This window comes from Diabrotica undecimpunctata, chromosome 9 (genome assembly GCF_040954645.1).
Source record: "Diabrotica undecimpunctata isolate CICGRU chromosome 9, icDiaUnde3, whole genome shotgun sequence".
In the NCBI taxonomy this organism is placed as follows: Eukaryota; Metazoa; Arthropoda; class Insecta; order Coleoptera; family Chrysomelidae; genus Diabrotica; species Diabrotica undecimpunctata.
In genome coordinates this window covers 38,009,083-38,026,273 of record NC_092811.1, presented here as the reverse complement: position 1 = coordinate 38,026,273, position 17,191 = coordinate 38,009,083, and the positions used below count along the sequence as shown (strand labels likewise).

General features: G+C 31.5%; 1 protein-coding gene across 1 annotated transcript; it reads right to left on the bottom strand.

Moving 5' to 3' along the window:
- Positions 1-6,988: 6,988 nt before the first annotated feature.
- On the bottom strand, positions 6,989-16,894 carry LOC140449864 (mitochondrial pyruvate carrier 1-like). Its single transcript, XM_072543248.1, has 4 exons — positions 16,720-16,894; positions 16,564-16,664; positions 9,645-15,255; positions 6,989-9,559 (listed from the first exon to the last, which is right to left on the bottom strand). Exons 1-3 carry the CDS (start codon positions 16,785-16,787, stop codon positions 15,071-15,073), a joined length of 354 nt encoding a protein of 117 aa, XP_072399349.1. The 5' UTR covers positions 16,788-16,894; the 3' UTR covers positions 6,989-9,559; positions 9,645-15,070.
- Between the last annotated feature and the right edge of the window lie 297 nt (positions 16,895-17,191).

Here is a 17,191-nt window from a genome sequence, read left to right as displayed (position 1 = left end):
TCAAAACCTGTTAAATTTATTAGACGACTTGCCTAATAAAAGCAAAAAGAATCTATGCGGTGACTTGAATATTAATTACGCTGTTGCTTGTGCTACCCACAGCGACGGCCGGCCAGGTGAAGTAGGTGAATGTGAGGTTCACCAAAAAAATATTAAATTGAGACATAAATAAAAAATGAAAGCAACATTATTATATCTAAAATCTGAAATCAATTATTTATTCTATTTTAATTAATCTAAAAATTAAAAAAAGACAACTAGCTTTATTAGCGGTACGTACTTGACGGTCAAGTCCTGACCTGTGTCACTAGCAGTGTAGGATTCAGGAATAGGTGAATATCATTTTTGAAATGCGAAATTCATCTGCATAAGCATTCACGGTTGGCATGGCAACGTGCCGTCAGCCTATCCTTAGTGATAGCTGAGAAAACTGGTGAGTGCAGTTCCATCTAAAAATATATTATCCGTCTTCATCCGTATTTGGTATTCCATTTTTCGGAAATTTCTCTCAGCGACAACATTTTGAAATTAAGTCTATTATATAGATATTTTTTATATAGTATAGTGTATACTATAGTATTTATTAGTTTAGTTTAGTCACAGTATTAATTTTATTTGTTTAGTGCACTTTATTAATAAATTTCTCTGTGGTTTGTTTCGGATATAAAGTGTTCTCGTGGATTTCGTTTGGACAAAAATAATTTTAGTTTAGACAGACATAAATCCAATTAATGACTTCTTCTTCCTATGCCGTCTCCATTAACGGAGGTTGGCGACCACATTTCTAAAAGTTTCTCTGTCCTTTGCAACGTAGAATAATTCGTCTACAGTCATGTTTGACCAGTCTCGAATATTTCGCAGCCATGATTTTCACTTTCTACCTATTCTCTTTTTGCCATCGACTCTACCCTGCATGATGACCTGCAGTAGACTATATTAAATGGTGGCTAAATTAATGACTTGGTGTGTAATATATTAGAGACTCCGTTTAGGCATTGGAAAAATGAAGATAAAAGGAATGTTCTTTTACATGTTCGACCTCGACCAACCAGTATTTTAAACATCTGCGTCTGATTCAGAGTGGTCGGCTGCAATCAGCATCTGACTCAGAGTGGGCGGCTGAATCGAAACTCACCAACCCGTTTTAGCAGGTGTGGTGTTTTAATCGCCAAAAAACCCTCAATGAAACGTCAAGGTTCAGAACTAAAATACCCCAGGCAAGCAGAACGAATTTGTTAGGGCCCTAAACTCTATACATTTTTTTAACGAATTTTTAATGAGATTTGGGCGCGAAGTAGGTGCCAAAACTCCTTTTGGCTCCGGCAAGCTTTTCTCATCTTCACCACTTTTTTAGGCCACTGGCTACCCAATTATTCTTGGTCAATATATTCGAATCGTAGGGTTTCACAATGCACGTTCATTCTCCTACAAGAATTACTAAAACAACATCTACCGTAATTGATTATATTGTCTCAGATTTTTCACCCCTTGACGTACGCTCTACAATTATTAATGCAGGACTATCTAATCATGAAAAACAATCCTCGAAAACTCAACGTTTTTTTTTTTTTCTTTTTTTACCTTTTCCGCTCAAAACTTTCGTAAATTCCAAAATTTGTGCTCGACTTCTGGGTGGCAATACTGGTCTGTATTTTCAATAAGGCATTTCCTTTAATTATTAAGTCAAAACATCACAAACCCTGGACTACCAAAGGTATCTGCATATCGGCCAAGAATGTGCGTTCACTACTGTACATCAAGAAATTTACTACCAATCTTTGTCACTGAATATATCTCCAAGTACAAAGATCTGAACTGATCCAAACAATCAGTAGTATTACAAGCAAATCTTCCTGTGGTACTGATGGACTATCCATAAAAAATTTTCTCCCAAAAAATGTGTTGGAAGTTGTCTCACTAATTAACGATTCCTTTGAAAAAGATATATTTTCAGACAGCCATTGAAAAATCGAATGTCTGCAACTATAGACTTATTGCCTTATTACCGGTCCTATCCAAAATGATTGAGAGACTTATAAAAGTCCTTTCTCGTAAAAACATTTTACCAAAAGTCAATTCGGCTTTTTATTTAATAAATGTACCAGTGATGCTATTGTTTCTGTATTATGAGGTCTATCAAGCACTAAACAATAATCTTTACACTGCCACTGGTTTTTGTGATTATTAAAAAGCTTTTGATTGTGTAAATCAACGACGTTTTGATAAAAAAACTGCTTTGGTTGTAACGTAGAAAATGGTCGAATATGTACTAATTTTGCTCGTTTAGGAGACTCTGTTACTCTCAGCTCAAAAGATTGGCTGAAAACATTTATCTCATCTCTATTTAGCTCTTCCATTAAGTCCTTAATCAATTCCAGAAGATCTGCCCTTTCGAAAGGTATTTCGGGGATATGTTCATAGAAGATGTTATTGGTACCATAGACGTATACATTAACATGGGCCGGGAATACCGGCTGCGCGTACTGAATATCTGCAGTTGTTCGATTTGTCCCTCACGAGCGTATTGCAACTCCTCACTCTCTTTCTCTCCTTCACCAAAAGAGACGCTGCTATACTTACTTGATGTAAGACAGAGACACAACGAAAAAAAAAAAAGATAGTGTCGTCACTTGGCTCTACAGACTGCTCAGTATATGTTAATATATACGTCTATGATTGGTGCACGGTTATTTTCCACTTTTAAACTTGTGAAAGGTCCATAGGTAAGCATTTCATCAAAATCAGAATAGGCAAAATTAAGACTGTTCACTCACCAGATTCCGATCTTTTCGAAAGCCTTTGTGATATAAATGAGATTAAATGGTAGCACTTATGTCTGGGCTGACAAACTTGCAATGTCTTAGATTGGTATTGTTTTGCCAGGGTTTGATAAAATGAAGTCATTGGAGTTTGACATGATCTCTACAGTAATTGATTGCATCAAATGAAATATGAGTCCTTTGGTTATCAATAAGAAAGACAACAGGATTTTCACGAGTGATATTCCATTAGTTTCTAAATATTGTTACGATAATAAATATCATGGCCTGTAAATATATTATGACTAATTCTGTTTGACGAAATATGATGAGTCATCCATCTCGAGGGTTCCAAGCAGTTGAAAAACTAGTTTTAGCCGTTGACCGCATTCTAGTTTACTCAATGGCGTTCCCGTTATTCTTGTCAACAACACCAACAATGTTCGAGTAAATTCATGTCTGCTATAGTGAATTCCGAAACTAACGGAGTTTTATATAAAAAGAGAAATTTTGTTGGGAAGAGAACAGTTAATTTTGAAGATTCGCGCCGCGTGTAAATTGTATCGTTCGTATAGATAAATTATGTATTATTAGTCAAATAAATTGTTGAATAGTGGTTTAAATAAATTGATATAAATTACCGTGTGTTTTAATAAATTAAAATAAGAACAATAAATTAGAATTAAATAAAAACATTACAATATGTTCGAATAATTTGATAAATACGGCTGCTAACAATAAATAACTGCATCGAGCACACTTCCGTATAATTACACATACAGGACGTTAAGTTTTAAATTAAATGTACACCCGGTACACCCTATAAATGGCAACATTGCACGCCGTCGACTTTCTACGAACCTGCTTCGCCAATAATTTGTCATTATACAGAGGTTGTTTAAAGCCTTAACAGCGTAGATCTTTAATTAATTTTTGTAAACATGTCTGTTTATACACCTGCAGAAAAAGTTCAAATAATAAAATAGTTCTATGGTGGTAATTGTGGACAACAGTGTGTAGATTTATTTTCTGTGTTTGTTTGAGAGAAGATAAATTCCTTGCGTACAGTCAATTCATAATATTGTTAAAAATTTTGAGAGTTGTTATTGCCTAAAAAATTGCAGAAAATGTCACACTCAAGAGTGTCACCAGAGAAGTGACAGATTAGGATACTGTTCAGCCGTGGAAGGTAAAATATTTTAATCATTTCTGTAGGTAGAGCATAAAGAATTATTTTTTATTTTATTAGGAATAATTTTTTTTTTTTTCAATAAGAGTATATTTTTTGTTTTATCTCCCACAAAAAATGTTCACATTATTAAAAACCGATACAAATGCGCCACTTTATAAAGGTCAGTGTATTTTTATCGAATTTAGGTATTCTAAGAAATGAACCGGACATACGTAATAAAAACAACATCGAATCCGAATGACGGGGATGTGCATCCCATCCGTTGTTAATTGCTGCATTGCATGCTACTAAATGATTTTCTGTCACGGTGCCGGAGAAGATCGGGAATTACAATTACCTCGTACGAGGCAATATTGCCGATTTTAGCGCTTTATGTAGTGTACAATATCTAATCCAAAACTTAACGTACTGTAGATATATCTTTGATTCTAAATCGGTTCGATATGCTTTCTAATTTGTGCATTTCGGATCTCTGTAGCTAATTAAGTGTGGTTTACCTGTATACAGGGTGGTCCTTAAGTAATTGTACAAAAAGAAACAGTAGATTCTACACTTTAAAATATTACGATTAAGGCCAAATTGCTTTTATAAAATGTTGATATTAAGAAAGATACAGGGTGTTAAAGTGCCAATTTAAAATTTTATTTTTCGCTATAACTTTCATGTTTATAAACATTTATGTATAAAAATTTACAACTGGGTACTTTTAAATATGAGAAATTATAATTTGATGCACACTTTGATGTAACTGATAGAGGGCGCCACATATGTGGTCTAAATTTGCACTTAACTTTTTTGCTCTTTAAGATACCTGTATTTGGGACAAAAAATATTAAAGATGCATTATTTTAACAAAAAAAAGGTATACCTGATAATAACTTCAAAACTCAACAGTTTTCGAGATAATCGCATTTTACAAATCAGCTGCATAATTCTTATTAAGGCAATTACTCGAGGCAACGAAGAAAAAATAGACAAAAACATTAATACTTCTGAATTTTGGTATAAAATACCTTTAACTAAAGTTAATAGTTAACGAAATGTTAAATAAAATAAATATATCAGCAGGATACTTAATATTAGTATTTGACAAAATAACATAATAATAGGATTTTACATCAAACATTTTACGTTTTATGTTAAATTAAAGTCATAATCAAAACATTTTGTTTACAAACCAAATTAAGAAATAGTTAAACTAAATAACATAACTTTTTGTCAAAGTAAGTGTTCGATATGTCCACCATTTTCTTTAATTCATTTGTCAATATACTCCATAAAAGATCGTCTCATATTAAATAGCATCATTGGTCCTAAAGAAACTGCTGCAGTATTTATTTCTTCCCATAGTTGGTTGCGAATGTTTATGGGATTCTTATAGATACGTTGTTTTAATGCGCCACATACACCAAAATCAAGCGGATTAAATTCTGGGTTACGTGGTGGCTATAATGTATAATGGATGAATATATTCTTTTGGATACATAATCAAATCTTATGGTATATTATGGAACTACATCTTATTTGTCGCAGAGGTTAAATAATGTATTAAACTGTAATGTATCTCGTTCATTGGTTACTTCTATACACACGGAATAACCTATCGATGACATTACTTATTTATATGATTACGTTACAGCTTACGAGTAACTATAATTACATCTCGAACAAATGGACTATTATGATTTACTAACAAACTAATATTATGCTGAAGTAAATTGTCTGTGTGTTTACTATATTTATAACACTATCGGTTATTAGGCCAACAATGATGTTTTTGTAAAAATGCTGAGTCTTAAGGTTAGATTTGTAGCAAAAGTATTATAAAACAAGACACATATGTGTTATTCAATACCTGTGCTCTAGTTTCTATTTGTCGTAATAAAAATGGGTAAACAATTTACGGAATGAATAATAAGTATTCTTTTCGGATTTTTTATGATCAATATCAATATCTCACCACATTGCCAAGGAATATGACTATCACGACCAATCCAACGTTCAGAAAAGTTGTATTTAAGTATGTTCTAACTACCTTCTCTCTAGAATGTGGTGGTATAACATCTTGCATAAACCACATATTTTGGGTTTTCAGCATTTTACAATAGAGAAAAAGTAATACAACGCCATTATAAAAACTTAAGAAGCGATAGAAGAGAGAAATTGTAAACATGATGACGGCCAACGTCTGAATACAGACACGGTACCTAAAGTAGAAGATAAAGAATCTTTTCTCCAATAAGACATTTTGAGATGTTACATTATCATCTTTAAGTTGTTTTAATAAGAATAAACTATAAATTATGCTTATCTACAGGTATTCAGTGCTTTACCGCACAAATATCAAACTAAGAATTATTATGCAACTGACTTATAAAATGCGATTATCTCGAAAACGGTTGAATTTTCAGGTTACTAATAGGTATACCTTTTCTTTGTAAAAATAATGTATCTTTTATATTTTTTAACAAAAATAGAGCTAACTTAAAGAGCAAAAAAGTTAAGCGCAAATTTATGCCACACATGTGGCGCCCTCTATTAGTTACATTAAAGTATGTATAAAATTATAATTTATCCTACTTAAAAGCATCAAATTGTAAATTTTTGTCCAAAAATATTTACAAACGTAAAAGTTATAGAGAAAAATAAAATTTTAAATTTCCACTTTAACACCCTGTATCTTTCTTAATATCAACATTTTAGTAAAGCAAGTTGGCTTAAATCGTAATATTTTAAAGTGCAGAATCTACGGTTTCTGTTTGTACTATTACTTAAGGACCACCCTGTATAAGCTATAGTTGTTAAAATATGACCATTTTGGAATAAAAATCAACCTGTTTCAGCATTTTCACAAAATCCAACGAATATGGTCAAATAGGATGGACTCTTTTGAGTGGCTAACCTTGAATATAGAATTTGATCAAATAAATAAACTACAGCAGTAATAGTATTTTTATTACAAACATTCCGTATATTGATATCAAATATTCTAACTAGTTTAGTAAGAACGGGTGAAAATTAAAAAAAAAACATACACTAAAATAAAAATAAAATATATTTCACAATAGATCAACAGTAAAAGTATTTACAAAAAATGGAAGATGACTATATCTACCGTCAATGTAGGCACGGTGTCGATATAGATATTTGAGCTGGCAGTGTACTACCTTTTAATATAAATACTACGTATATATTTTTCACCTTTAAGGTAGATATATCTAAAAACTACATAAATTTACCTACGTCACAATTGTAAAACTACCATAGGCCACATTACGTTGTGAAGTATCTTCTTGTGAAGATAGTTCTAGTTTTATGCTACTACGAGCATAGACATTTTGCTTTGTTTGGTCTCTATAAAAAATGGCGGTGTAATACACCACTAATGTGGCCTATTCACTGAGTTTATTTTATGTGTTAATAGTTGCATATTCGTCAATAAATAACATGAAAATTGAACATTATACATCTGCATTTGTAGCTCAATACTAGAAAAAGTATTGTTAATATTTCAATGTGAAACTTTAGATAAGAGAAAGGAACATGTCTTTTTTGTCTAACATAAGGAAAAAGTATAGTATGCGCCAGTTGCGAAGAACCAGCGCAGATTATTATTTTCATACCGCTTTGTCAAAAATTTTAACCATCAACTGCTTCACAACATTGGGAAATACTAAAGATGCAACGTTGGTACTTCCCAGATGGCTATTATATTTTTATTTTATAAGTTTTTCTCAGAACATCGCAAGAGTTTTTCCGTTAATATTTTCATACATTTACATAGTAAGCAAACCTATATATTTTCTGCAAAAATTTCGCCGTTGTTTTTTAATTATTAACAATTGTGTGCAAAAATACGATTTTTTCGAATTTTTGTTTCACGTTCCGGCGGGATCTGTTTTGAATCGCTTGAAAAAGTAGCTTGTATCATAATCATTTAATCATATAATTTAATATAAAAACAGCAAAAAAATGTTTATAATTTTTGTAAAAATCTACTTACACTTTCCATGTAAAACTTGCAAATTTAGCATTTATGCCTGGCCGCGCCATCTACCTTTAAGTTTGTGCACTCGTAAGCCACTCCGATACGCACGTCAACTGTGATCTAGTATTGCTCTGAATGTCCAGCGGTAAAGTTCATTTGGGGTCTGTGTGGTACCACGACGCTATTTCTGAAATGGCAGGTCCTTCCAAAAGAGTGTATTTCGAAGAGCCTAATTTTGATGAAAGTCTAAGACGGTGGTGTGATGAATTAGAAAGCGAGTTTAGTGATTATGAGGACAACGACAAAGATTTTTCTCCAGAGAGTGACCATAGCTCTGATTCTGAGATGGAAGATCAGGAGGACAATGCTAAAACAAAAGAAAGTCAGGCTATAGGTGAAGAAGAAGAGGGGCCAGAAACAACAAATGGAAAGTTTTATTTTGGTAAAAATCGATGCAAGTGGTCTGCTGTTCCGGCCAATCCAGATTTGAATATTAGAACAATAAAACACAATCTGGTAAAAGTTCTTCCGGGGTTAAAAGGATCTGCAAAATGTGGTGATGTCTTTGATCCCTTAAAAATATGGAGCCTTCTTTTCACAGAGGATAGGGAAAATGAAATAATTCTACGGACAAATGAGAAGATGTTGTTATTTCAAGATAAATTTAGCAATTCTAATAGAACAGAACTGAGAGAACTAACAAAGGAAGAATTTAGAGCGTTTCTCGCTATCTTGTATTACTCAGCAGTCTTCAAGTCAAATGATGAAGACTTGCAAGAAATATTTGCAACAGATGGAACAGGACAATACATATTCAGATCCATTATGTCTTTGAAAAGAGCATATGTGTTGCTCGCATGTTTAAGGTTTGTTGACGGAATAATTAGTGTAAATATTTATTGCTTTTGTTTCAGGTTTGATAATGCAGATGGTCGAGAAGAACGTAAACCTAATGATCGAACTGCAGCAGGGTCTTCAGTATTAGGTATGTTGGGTCCGCAAAAACATACCTAATAAACCTCGGAAATATGGACTGAAAATTATGGCCCTAACAAACGCAAGTACCCACTATTACTATAATGGCTATATTTACTGTGGTAAAGATAGTGATGGTTTTTCTCTAACAAATGAGGAGAGATGTTTCATGAAAATAACACAAACGGTGTTGGGACTGTGTCATCCAATTGCTAATTCACATATATGCCATAGAAGCATAATCATGGATGCAATAAAACACGCTCAAGCGAAACAAAAAGGAAATACCTATGCAGTTCCTTTTAAGTCGAAGCAGAACTGAAGGATTTTCCATTTATGGTTTTACAAATGTCTACACTATAATTTTCTACGTTAAAAAAAGGGGCAGGCAGTTGTGTTAATATCATCAATGCACCATACCGAATGTGAGGACATAGAATCTGGTAAACCCGAAATCATTTGCTTCTATAATCAAACAAAAGGCGGTGTGGATGCAATAGATCAAAAATGTACCACATATTTTACTAACCAGCGAACTAGGCGATGGCCAATGACTATTTTTTATACAATATTGAATATCGCAGGTGTCAATGCACACATTTTACATGGATGTTATAAAAACAAGCAAGCCATAGAGAGAAAAGCCTTTTAAAAAATCATGAATGTGATTAAATTAAATTAAATTAAATTAAATTGATTGTGAGTAAGTCTAACTTATTATTTCTTTTACCTTTTAAAAAATTTTTGAAAGACAACTTGTAGAACCATATCACAATATAAGACTCAAAAATAAAATGGGGTCGGCAGACCCCAGGACGCAGTTAACGGCAGCATAAACCACGACGCCAGTTGAGGGTTAAAATGGTTTATTCCTTTGGTCAATTTTTTGTAATACAATTATAAACTATTAGAATAACTTTTAAACTATTACTCGTACACGAAATAGTTTTTCATACTGGAAAAGCTGACAAAATTAAGTGAATTAAAAAAAGTTATTCTACGACCATTAACACGTTCGCACCTGACTACCACTATACTGGTAGTTCGAGTTTTCCGTAATATACTGACTACCACTTTACTGGCTCACAGCTCTACTAATTTCAATGCTTTATATATTCACACAGACCAGGAGTAAAGGAACGAGATGTAGACGCCGTATATGTATGTAGTCTCTAATATTGTAATCTTTGCCAGTATACTGGTAGTTCGTTCCTAAACAATTTTATTGACACATTTAGAGCACGTGATAATTTTAAGGTTATATGGTATTGGTGAATTTTATTGATGAAATATGGATAATACAAATATTCCAGGGTAAGAAATATTAAATATTATTTATAGAGTAAGTCATAATAGTGCTAGTAATAAAACAAAATAATTTTGGTCTAATATTTTAGTGTTATTTAGTTACTGATTAATTAAAAGCACTTGTGCAACTAATTCCACTTTTGATAATTTTTTTATAATTTTTTTAGATGATTTTACTTTAAATGTAGTTGATTGTATGAACTTAAACCTCTCACTCTTAAGTTAAATTTAGCATTCTTAAATTTTGTTCACTTTATTTAGTTACAAGATTTTTTTTATTGTCCCATTATAAACACTTGAATGTTTCTTGGACGAATAAATAATATTGAAATGTTTTCATTGTTCTTAAAAGTATTATAAAATTTAGATGAAAAATAAAGTTATGTACGGAGTGGTTCAATAGTTTGTGCATTATTAATTGTTTTCTTTTTGTTTTAGCCCAAGTGGTATGAAAAAACCTAGACTTTCAAAGTATGCTAGCAATCGCCCGTTAACAGAACAAGAATTACAGATTGAAGCAAATAAAATAGAGGCAGAATGTTTCGATAGTCTCCCAGAAAATCTTAATGAGTCCGAAGACGATTTTTCTGACGATGATTCTGTAGTTGATAAAACTTATCTTAGCGAAACTAGCGTAAATAGTTCTGAAGATACAGAGTCCGATCAAAGTGAATCTGGGGATGAACAACATTTTGATCTAACAGATGAACCACATATTTGCCATAATAAGACAACAAATACCACTATGACACAGAAAAAATCTACAAAATACATTTCAGATGAACATTATGGTTGGGGCGAAGTAGAAGAAGATGTAACAGAATTTGATTTTACTGGAATACCGTCTATCAATGTAAATCTTCCGGCCAATGCAAAACCCATAGATTATTTTAATGTGCTTTTCGACAACGATATAATCAACACAATTGTATGTGAAACTAATAGACGACCCACTGTATCCACATCTACAACACTTCAACGAAAAAGAAGTGTATGGAAAGAAGTTTCTAATGAGGAAATCAAAAAATTCCTAGGTTTGTGTGTTTTGGGAGGCATCGTAAAATTTCCTTCCCTTGCCAAACACTGGAGCAGGGAAAGTATTTACTACCACCCTGTTTTTGGAAAAACTATGGCCCGCGATAGATTTCTAGGGATTTTAAAAATGCTACGATTCGTAGACCATACTGATGTTAATACTGAGGACCGTCTTTACAAGATTCGGACTATTTTGGACGCAGTTCTAAAAAATATACAAAATTGTCTATACCCTAATAGAGAGCTCTCTATTGATGAGGCCATGATCTTGTGGCGTGGTCGTCTCATCTTTCGACAATACATAGCCAGTAAACGTCACAAGTATGGGATTAAACTATACGAACTCACTACACACGATGGATATATATTAAATATTATTGTATATACCGGAAGAGGTACCTTGAAAACGGCGGATATTGTCAAAGAGTTGACGAAGGATTATTTCGGAAAAGGTCATGTTTTATACACGGACCATTTCTACAACAGCGTAGGATTGGCGGAAGCCCTATTCAAGGAAAAGACACACGTTGTTGGAACTCTACGAGAAGACAGAACTGGTAACCCCAAGGACATGTTAAAAAAGAAGCTAAAGAAAGGAGATGCTGTATGGAAACGTAAAGGGCCCGTATTGGTTACTAAATGGAAAGATAAGCGTGATGTCAGAATGATCAGCACAAAGCATAAGCACGTTATGACTGAGGTTGTTTGTAAACGAGGTGCTACGAAAATTAAACCCGATTGTGTGCTTGACTACAATAAGCACATGTCTGGGATAGATCGAGCAGACCAGATGTTGTCATATTACTCGGTACCAAGAAAAACACTTCGGTGGTATAGAAAATTGTTTTTCCATCTATTAGACATATGCATTTGGAACAGCTTTTACATCTACAAGAGAGCATCGAATAAGAAAACTTCTTTTTTGCAATTTCGTGAGAGCATAGTAATGGACCTTATCGACAATAACAAGGCTATTCAGGTACAAACAACTGCAAACAATATGCATTACCCAGAACAAGTTCCTGTCACGGAAAAAAATAAAAGTGGTATGTTACGGTGCCGATATTGCACTAAGAAAATGCCCGAAAAAGGTCCCGTTATTATTGTCCCAGCTGCCCCGACTCACCAGGACTATGCATAGTTCCTTGCTACAAATTGTTCCATACACAAGTCAAACAATAAATTTATTTCTTATAGTTTTAAGTTTAGAATGATAATTATGTTTCTTTTGTAATAAAAAAAAATGATAAAATTGATAAGAGAAATTTTTTTCCCAATTATACAGCGATTATTGTTGTTTATTTTGTCTAGATTAGCCTGCCAGTATACTGGTATTTAGTATATAGTTAAAAACGTACATCTATATCCTGACTACCAGTATACTGACAGGCTAAGTAAACCAAAAAAAATGTTTTAATATCTATATACTAATCCATGTGTCCGAGTTTTAATCCAATATTCCTGTTTTTTACCTAAAAACCCATATCCGTTTCTGAGGAACGTCTAGTATCAATAGGTTAGGTGCGAACGTGTTAAGTAAAAATTAGGTTTTTTAATTTGCAGATAATTTGTTTATAGCCATTAAGAAAAGTCATTGGTCTCATTTTAAAGATAAAGCTTACATCTTCATTAATTTTTTTAAAAAAGTTTAAACTTAAATAGCATTGTCTGTGAGTGTTAAAAAATAAAGCTGAACTGACGATGTTGAAACGTGTAGATGGGGATACTAAACATTGAAGGATCCAAGAGTTCAAAATACTGTATGTTTCTGTATCTGCCGTTCTAGTTGATGGATTTTGATTTTTTTTTATTTTATGTACATATTATACTATTAATAAATTTGTAAATTGTTTAAACAATTAGGAAAATATATTTTTTCCAAAAAAGCCCAATTTTTTATTGTGTTCTAATTGATTTTCTATTGTATAATAAAAAAGTATTTATCTTTAAAATGAGACTAATTATGTTTCCTAATTATCATAAACCAATTAGCTGTGAATTAAAAAAAAAACCCTATTTTTTACCAAATTATCTCTACAATAATTTTTTTTTGTTTAAATTCCTGTAAAAATGATCAGTTTTTCAAATGTGAAAAAATATTACGCCTACAAGCAACAGTTTAAAAGTTATTCTAATTGTTTATACACTGAAAATAACAGTAATTTTGCAAAACGATTTGTGGTTATAAACATAATCTTTTTTTGGTGCACATTAAAAGAAGAAGTCTTCACCTTTGATTCTGCATCCGTAGAATTATTGTATCTTCATTATTTTATGTCTTATATTTTTCCAAAAAAATCTCTGGGATAAACAATTTAAATAACTTTCAAACTAATTGAACGATCGACCTGAAATTTTGAATGTGTATTAAACACTACAAGTTTTCCCTTAGAGAGTAGTCACAAAAGTGTAAATTAATTTTTACAAAAGTTATAAACAAATAACGATTTTGCTTTATTTTGATATTTTTGAAGCAACAAATTATTTTAAAAAATTTTAGCATACGCCATTTTGAAGTTTTTTTATCACTTAAAAGATAAAATGTTTATATTGGAGAATAAATAGATACCTTTTTAAAGGTAAGCAAAAAATTTGAACAAATTTCGCATTAAATTCTTAATAATTAAAAAACAATGCCAAAATTTATGCAGAAAATGTATAAATTTGCTTACTATAGGTAAACGAAAAACTCGTCAAATAGCTAGTTACTGTGATGTCCTGAAAAAAGTTAAATTTTACTTATTTTCCTGGAGTAAGTGGTTGAATGTAAAAACTGGAAACTTTCATCTGAAATATAAAAGAAATTCAAGTATTTTGTTCAGCATTCATTTATAAATAAACTCATTTCTCTTTTCCATTTTTCCTGTATCAAAGTCTGTTTGAAAAAAGCTAATGAAACTTTTTTCAAACCAAGTAGAGAAAAGAATTCTTCCTACTTTAGTTGAGTCAATGATTGCTGTCTACTCTTTTGTATTTTTTTATGTATTGCATTTATTATCATATTTATTAGTAAGAATTGTACAATCCATATAAAGAACCAGCCATCACCATGTTTATAAAAATTGGAAGACTGCACTGGATAGGTCACATAAAACAGATGCAGGAAGATCTAGCCCCCGGAGAAAATCGTAAGGTGGCACCAACTGGAAGCGAAAAGCCTGTAATAGACCTGAATGGAAGATTTTAGAATGAGCCAAGACCCACAAACCAGGACTGCTACTTAGAGCTTCCATTTAGCCATTTGGCAACCTTCAACACATGCGAATCTGTGGAGATGAAAGAGGAGAAGAATATAGTAAAGGGTATGACATGCTTGTTATGTTAGAAGTTGTATTTAAATAAATAAATTTATTTAACAAATAAATACTGTTTTTGTTTAAATATATTAGATAGCATACTCAAATTTATAATAATTTTGCCATAATTTTCAAATTTATGCTTCATATCAAACATATATACTAGTTAAGCTCCTTAGTACAACTGACACAATGTAATATGTCAAGACATATACTAAAATAAAGTAAACACACAAATTACTAAATCTTTGAATCAAAAAATGTCTTGCCAATTATATGCTATAATCTAAATAATGTTTTAGTGAGTCTATAGCATAGCTAATGTACTACTTATTGAATTTGTTCCTTTAAGATTTTATTCAATGTAATTGAAGCTACAATGCATGTTTTTTTAAAGTTTTTTAACCATTATATGATTCAAATATGCAACTACCTTAACCTTTTTAAAAGGATTTGTACACTTTTTCAGATCACATTTTTCATAAAATTTACTAAAATCAATTTTCATAACTACTTATCACTTCTTTGGTGGTTCTTGTTTATCTTCACTAGTTGCACCCTTACTTAATTTGTAGTTTATGCTTCTAGTTAATTGCACTAGTTGAGCTCCTTCATTTGTAAAATGGCAGGCAAAAAGCAACATGTTTTGGGGTTGAACTTTCCAAGCGAACCTCATGAAAATAGCAGAGTAGAAACATAAAGCTGAAAAGTATTTTTATGTTATAAGAGTTAAAGCAAATTAATGGTATACATATCATCCAATTTTGATGTTGACATTTTCGCAGTTTCATTTATGAAATACAATAAATAATTGCTTATTTGGAAAGTTGTTAAGGACATATTCGAAACTAGTACAATGATCCTTGTAAGAAGTTAGGGTTGAATTAGGAGGAAAATATACTACGAGCCATTCAATAGGTGTGCAATCTTTCCAAGTGAACATGTGGTAATAAAATTGATCTAGATGAATAAAATTTTTTTCAGCAATAAAGACTTCTCCTCCAAGTACTTTATTACTAGTTAAAAAAGAGTGATTCTTTTGACATATGTTATAATTCTGCAGTCCCAATTATTCATAACTAATACTATCATAAATACTATGAGTAAAATCCACATAATATGAACATCTTGAATCATTAAGAGCGTAGGCGCAAAATTTCGGGGCAACGCTTTTTAAATGCAGTCATTTTTTTTGAATCCTAAAAAAACTAATGTGTTTTTGAAAAATTTAAACGCAGAATGAAAGAATACATTATTACTGAGGGCCGAAAGTCCCTGAAAACTTCTATTATGTTTATTTTAATAAGTTACAGGGGTGAAAAAAAAAAAAAGAGAAAATTTAGTGTGATTTTTAATTTTAAAAATCTCATTCAAAAAAAAGTTTTGTTTATTCTAAGGGACTTTCGGCCCTCGGTAATAATGTAATCTTTCATTCTGCGTTTAAATTTTTCAAAAATATTTGTTAGTTTTCTCAGGATTCGAAAAAAATGATTGCATTTAAAAGGCATTGGAACGAAATTTTGTGCTTACGCTCTTAACTGATGCCTTTCCCAAATATCTTGAATAGAAAACTAGGACAAATTGAATTAATCATTTTAGAAGCAATACTGCATCATTGACAATAAATAGTAGATAGTCATTTTGAGGCAACCAATCAATATATTCCTTCTCTCAGAGATTTTCTTCTTCTTCCATGTTTTTTTTATTATTTGGCTTTTGTTATTATAATAAATTGATTCAAGTTACTATTTTCATTTATTTCTTGATTCATATACATTCTTTCACGAATTTATAATTTCCACTTGCAAATTTCTATAAACAATTATTATATTTTAATAACTTAAGTATAATATAATGTGGGCATTTTTGTTATTAAACTTCTAACCCTGATACACTGAACAAATCGGATTGATATGTAAATTTATTTTTTTATTTATAATCATTCCCAACCTTGTCACCTTGATATAGTAATTACAAGGTTTATAACAGAATATGATTTTAAAAACATACCTACTGTCATCGTGGGACTTATAAACTTAGGATCCTTTCTAAAATCTGAAATTGCTGCTAGTGGTATACCCCAATTTGCTACAGGCCCCCAAAAATGTGTACTGAAAAAAAAACAGATTGTATAACTGTTATTTACAACATATAGAATACGCATACCTCATTAAGTAACTTCTGAATTCTTTAGATTTTAGTTGTTCAACTAATTTTTTCGTTAATGAAGCCATTTTTGCTGTAGTCTAATATATTTTTGAAAAATTAATTTAAACGACCTTTCTCTACAGCAAGGTTCTTTTTTGACGTTTAAATTTGAAGTTCGCGATTTTGACAGTGCCAAAACGAAGCGCCATTCCCATTTTTTCTTTTTTAAAAGTGAAATGTCATTGTTGTGTTAGCCCACAGAACACTTGTTTAAATATTCGAGGTTTGAACAAAGACACATATAAAAACATAAAAAAAACTATTAAAATGTTTTATTCATTCATTCAGAAATTATTTATATTCTTATTTTTAGGTAAAATCCTTATTAGCTAGCTACTAACAACTTACTGGCATATATTATTTTATTCATTTTTAAGAATTATCCCAAATATGCACAGATGATTTGTATTAAGAGATATTTTGCGTATCA

Bases quoted from the DNA above. Each gene is read 5' to 3' on its own strand.
- LOC140449864 (XM_072543248.1), bottom strand. From the start codon at position 16,787: ATGGCTTCATTAACGAAAAAATTAGTTGAACAACTAAAATCTAAAGAA. The intron at 16,665-16,719 runs GTATGCGTATTC...TTTTTTTTTCAG, and splicing joins TTCAGAAGTTACTTAATGAG to TACACATTTTTGGGGGCCTG. The intron at 15,256-16,563 runs GTATGTTTTTAA...AATACTTTTCAG, and splicing joins AAGTCCCACGATGACAGTAG to CTTTATGTTTCTACTCTGCT.